General features: G+C 50.9%; 1 protein-coding gene across 4 annotated transcripts in view; it reads right to left on the bottom strand.

The window, feature by feature from the left end:
- Window positions 1–2811, bottom strand: part of GHR (growth hormone receptor) — a 257386-nt gene extending 254575 nt beyond the window's left edge. Inside the window, exon 1 of one of the 4 annotated variants that reach the window (XM_080803555.1) lies at window positions 2598–2811. Coding sequence is in view for 1 of the 4 variants with exons in the window: in XM_080803550.1 (XP_080659676.1) it covers window positions 1848–1860 (13 nt within the window). In the remaining 3 variants the exon portion in view is untranslated. Of the gene's footprint in view, window positions 1–1847; window positions 2164–2597 lie in introns of those variants that run through there. The other 3 variants (XM_080803551.1, XM_080803552.1, XM_080803550.1) reach the window with 3 other exon arrangements.
- Between the last annotated feature and the right edge of the window lie 3189 nt (window positions 2812–6000).

The raw sequence follows: 6000 nt of genomic DNA on the forward strand, positions 1-6000 counted from the left end.
AGTCCCCATTACTGTGCAATTTACCAGTGGAGTGACCAGAGAAGTTTAATCTTCGGGTTAGCAAATTTAATCAATATAACCCACGCCTGTTTTTGTAAGTTAAACAATTTGCTGTGCCACATTCTCACTGTATCACTCAGATTTATCTTTACATTAACAATGCTTACCGGTAGATAGCCAAAAAGCTCTCCAAGTTGGACCAATTTCAAGATTTGTTTCCATACTGGGGTATTTCATGCACTTGGCAGAAGTACGCTGCAACTGGGGCTCCATTTATTACATTATGCTATAAACATTACGTCCTGACCTAATGAAATACTCCACATGATAATCCCAGAGGTAACCAAGCACCTTAAACATCTGTTAAACACCAGCACCAGAGAGCACAGAGAAGATGCCTAGTATCCATTTTAAGTGGTTTATGATGTGGAGTCTGCTGTTTACGCACTAATAATAGAAAAAACACAGCCCCAAACTCTGCCTAGAACAAATATTTGCAAGGCAGAGTTATGCTCAGTTTGAAAAAAAAAAAAAATGCACTAGAAAGTCATGGCTTTGTCGCTACATTTATAGACTTTCATTTCACACCTTTGCCTATTAAGTGTCGGCTTTCCATCTCATTCAGCCGACCAAAACTATAATTTCACTGTGATATATTTACTCCAAATGAAAAACTGAATGTTGACTCACCACTTCCCTTAGACGTATGTGAATCAAGACGTTTACAAGGGTGGAAGGAGAAAAAGGATGAGCAGTGCTTAAACTACAAATAATGTTTTCCAGGGGTCTCTGTGTGAAAACACATCCTTCCAGCATCTGAAGTCCATCTGAAGAGAAACTATAAATAACCAGAGACCCCTTGGAATCTAATATGGGAACACCAAGCTTTTCTCAAAAGGAAACAGAATCCCCAATCACAGGAAAGACGGAACCAACAATCCTGTCTACTAAATCATTTTATTTTGTTTCTATCCAGCATTTTAATTTCTGGAAAATATTTCACATTAATTACCTCCAAGGTCTATATACCTTGGCACCCCAGAGAAAAGGACTTGCAGGGTGACCCGGGTGGAAACTAGCCTAGAACACCAATTGCCCACAGCACAACTTCCACAACATGTATGAAGAAAGGTGAGTGCCTTTCCAGGCACACGTGCCACGGATCCTAAAGGTAAACACCCCAGAGACCATCTAGTTTCTGGACTGTGCCCAGCAGCACCCCGGGAATTTCAGATCTGCAGTCCAACTTGGGTCTGGACCTCCAGGGTTCTGTACCTACACATACACCCACGTCTTAAAACCGTCATCCTCCATCCCAAGTCTCCGGAGAGTTCCAGGAACCTCCACCTCCAGCCCTCAGCTCCTCAAAGGCAAGGGGTTTAGTGTTTTCAGAGTCCGTGGTATTTAAATCCTATGCAGGACTCCTGCGACTTCCCAACCCTCTGGCCTCCCGTTACCTTTCCCTGTCCCTTCCAAGGTCTCCTGGCTGCACAAACGGGCGGGCGGCACCTCTCTGGCCTCCTCCTCCCCTCCACCTCTTCCCTGCACACCCTACTGGCTCAGGCGCCGACACGCCTCCCCAGGCGCACACGCGCGCGCGCGCGCGCGCACACACACACACACACACACACACACACTGCGCGCACGTACACCCGTACAGCACACACACCCGGAGCCAGGTTACCAACTCCCGCAGCCACGCCGGAGGAGGCGTCCCCACTCGGGTTATATATAAAGCACTCACCCCAAAATAGACTCCCCCACGCACCCGCGAGTGGGTGACCCTGCCGGGCACCCTGTGCACGCCGCCAGCACCCTCTCCCCAGACGCGCGGCTCCCCCACTCACCCGCAGCTCTCATGCCTCGGGCAGTTCTGTCCAAACTTTGAGCCTGGTTGATTTCATAACCACGAGTGTGTCAAGGGCTGAGGGTGCTCGGCTCGCCACGCTGTCTCTACCCACTCCAGCTCCCGGGGACCGGTGGCCGCGACTCTACTGACCCCAGCTCCGCCGGTGCCAAAGCGTGGCTGCAGTCTGCACAAACGCGCAGAGGGCGGTGCGCTTTGGGGAGGAGCGCGCGGTGTCGACGCGCACAGCCCGACGACCTCCCCTCTCCTCCGGTCGCGCCGCCTGGGACCTCTCCCCGCTCGGCGGCCGCAGCCTCAGCCGTTCCTGCCCCAGCCCGGCTGACGTTGTCAAAGAGCAGCACTCGCAAAACTTTTAGGACTTTAACAATACTGGCTTCAAAGGAAGCCCCTCCAGGCACCGCAAGCACTGGTCACAGTAGGCGCCAGCGTGGGATGGTTCGCCTATCGCCCCCAACTCCCTGACGCCCACCACCAAGGTACACACACACACACACACACATCCATAGCGTGGATCGGGTTACAACAACCCACCCGCAAACAACTTCTTCGCGAGGAGGAGGAAAGCACAGTCAACCCCTAAGTCCCCCGGGGGAAAAAAAAAAAAGATTCGTGTTAAATCCATAAGCCAGAGCCCCACTTTCATAAACAACTGGTCCACTCCCAGGCCCCCAGGCACAAAAGGGGGAAAAGAAGAACCCGACTCCCTGAGGGCCCTCCCCCGCTCCAGTACCTCCGAGTCTCGCCTCCGGATAGAGAGCGCGGGTTCGCTTCCGCGCTGGGGCCGAGGGCGCGGGGGCCTCCGGCCTGCGCGGCCCCAGCCCGGGGTCCCCGCCGCCGCCTCGGCTCAGCAGCAGCCGCCGCCACCGCCGCTCCAGCAGCCGCCGCCGCCGCCGCTCCCTAGACCGCCTCCTCTTCCCATGGCTGCGCCCTGCTTGGCAGCTCGCGGGCTGTCAGGCTTGGGGAGGAGGAGGGGGCGGGGTGAAACGGGAAGGGAGGACGGGAGGGGATGGGTGGGAAACGGCGGCCGCCGCTCACCAGGGGTCACGCCGGGCCCGGCCCGCCGCCCCCGCGACCCGGGCTGCAGCGGCGAGGGGAAGCGGGAGTTCGGGGCGACGGGTTCGAGAGCCGCTGCGGAGGCGCGGAGCGCGGTCCGGGCCAGACATTCCGAGGAGCTGGGATGAAGCGTTCCCCGCGAAGGAGTTGGAGTTGGTGCGTGTCACTCTCTTCTGGGCCGCGCGGCTCCTCCTAGAGGAAAGTATTGGTAGTTGCAGGACGCTTCCTTCCTCTCCGCCCACCGCTGTTCCCAAAAAGAAGGCAGGACCTAAAAGAGCATTAAGTGCAGCCAACAAATGGAAAGCAGCACTTAAAGTTAGCTATCTGCCGGAATGGGGGAAAAAGCGAGCCAGATAGCTTGGAAAGCGTGATTAGCCAACCGAACATTGCCTCTCTCCACCTGCAACCGGTTTCCAAACGCGTGCTCCCTCCGTGAAAAGATAGTTAAAAGTAGGGAGGTTAGTAAAGAGAGATGTAATTTGCCAAAAAACCCGAGGCATGTGAGCAGAGACGTTATGTCCCCAAGCCAGAGCGCTAAGGTGCAGAGTGTCCGGACACAGGCCTCAGCCGGAGGACTGGCCCTGTGTGTGCCCTGGGGAACTCCTTTTAACTGTCCTGCGCCGGCCACAGCTCATCTGTCAAACCCGAGCCTGTCCCCCTCATTTCACTGTAGGGAAATAAAGTGAGAGGAGAAGTGCTCAGAGTGTATCAGAAAGTTAATATCGTTGTGCAGAAGCGTGTCATCTGGTAAAGCCTCCCACTCCTAGGCACCTCATGCTTTTCTCAGCAGAAAGTACAAAAGTCCAGTTCCAGGTTGTGGTCTAAAGGACCAGCCAGTCATGCTATCTTTTTACTATTTACTTTACTACTGACAGCCAGTTGTAATGCCATTTATCTAACAGCTTCTAACAGCTTCGGCTTACTAAATGACTTTTTTTATTGTTGTTATTACAGGGCTCCCAGACACAAAGCCAAGTTTATAACCAGGGAGAAATGTTTAAACAGCAATCTAAAGAAACAAAGATTCTTAGCCCTGGAATAAAAGATCCCCGGGGTGTGGAGAGGAGCACATGTGAGTGATTCTCGGCAAGGAGTCAGGAAGGAGCACGGCGGAAGATGGGGGGCAGCAGATGTCACATAAGAGACTCCTATTTTTTTAAATTTTTAAATAAGATTTTATTTACTTATTTTCTCAGAGAGTGCACACGCCCAACCAGGGGGAGCAGCAGGCAAGAGGGAGAAGCTGGCTCCCCTCTGAGAAAGGAGCCCAATGTGGGACTCCCAGGACCCTGGAATCATGACCTGAGCCCAAGGCAGATGCTTAACTGACTGAGGCACCCAGGCATCCCAAGATACTCTTATTTTTAAAGGAATCAAAGAAGCAGAAAATTCTGTTCCTTGAAATCCTTTCTGAGTCTCAGCTGTGGCTCAACAACCCGATTATTCTAGGCAAAGAAAGAATGACCAGAGGAGGAAAGATTCTGGAAGGGCTGTGTATCATCACTTTCCTGTACCCGTGTCAGGTGTCCCATGGATGTTGATTTTGAACTGGTCCTATTCTATCCCACCTGAGTATAAGAAGGGTTTCTTGCCCTAACACCCTTCCCCAGTCCCTGATTCCTGGGCTATTCCAGGCTTTGCTAGAGCAGTAAGAGTGCTTCCCCGTGTCTGGAGTTTTTAAAATGGGAGTTGCCCACACAGAGAAAGATTAGGGCAAAGGCAGGCAGAACTCCAGCCAGGCAGTCAGAACATGCCACACTGACCAAAAGGGCAATAGTGACAGGAGTGGAGACCAGGCACTGGAATGGAATGCTGACGCCATTCTTGTCTGTCATGACCTTCCAAGTTATCCTGTTAGACTCTGGCACCACCACATTCTCTCTTTATGTCCTTTCTGTGCCTTCTCATCCTCTTTCCCCCATCCTCCAGCCCAGAGAATCTTGATATAGCAGATGGACTCACAAAATATTTTCTAAGTTCTATTGTTCATGGCCTGAGATGATTTAAGTGCCATGCTAAAAAAAGAAGGATTGCCTCCTTTTTTCTTCTGGGTTCAGCAGTAGCCTTCATTCCCTAAGACAGGAAAATGTAGACTGACTGCTTTGGCTCCTGCTCTATCTTGGGTAAAGTAGTCCATGTACACAGACAGGACAGGAGAAGACACATCGGTTAATATAAAACCTTATGGAACCAGATATAACCTTGCATCTTACATGGAATACAGTTCTTCATTTTTAAGTTCCAGGAATAAAGGTCCCTTGATCTCATTTTTGACAATATGTAGGTCTATATTTTCCAGATTATGGGGGGAAATGTATCAGGTCTTCAGTGGACCAATTTGTTTCAAGTTGAGGCATGCCAAGGCCTCATTTGCACTTACTCATGTCTTCCCCTCTGCCTGGAATATCTTACTTTGACCACATGCGGAGATTCTTCTTAACCTTCCAGTTCCAGTTCAATTGTTTGGTTTCTCTCTGGAGTCCTTCCTGGCTCTTCCCAGAGGTAGAATGAATTACTTGTCCTTGCATCAGCATCCTCATAGGCCTTTACGCCTACTTTTATTACAGATTTCAGGTGGTATTGCTATGTCTACTGCCCCTATTAGTTACGAGAACCCTGAAGGAGAGACTCTATATTCTTAATATTTGTGCCTAAAATGTCTAGGTTAGTGCCCAGCAAATGGTAGAGGCCCAATAAATGTTTAGTCAAATTAAATGCAAATTTATACCACCCACATTATCTCAAACCCAGATCTCTATACCAAGCTCCTAACTGCCACGCTCAGATTCTGTTCACATCTTATGAATCCCTCCATGATCGGCACCACCATAGTCTCACGTCGATGACTCCTGTGGTCTCCCAACCACTGGTCTCCTACATCAGCACCCTCCCTGCCCCCACCAACCCAGAGTCCTGTGCAAACTCACTTACCAGAGAAATTATTATTTTTTATTTTTTAGTATTTTATTTCTTCTAGAGAGAGAGAAGGAACAGGAGGTGCAGAGGGAGAGAGAATCTCAAGTAGATTCCGTGATGAGTGCAGAGCCCAGTGCGGGCCTGGTCTCATGACCCTGAGACCA

This window comes from Martes martes (assembly GCF_963455335.1).
Source record: "Martes martes genome assembly, chromosome: 5".
NCBI lineage: Eukaryota > Metazoa > Chordata > Mammalia > Carnivora > Mustelidae > Martes > Martes martes.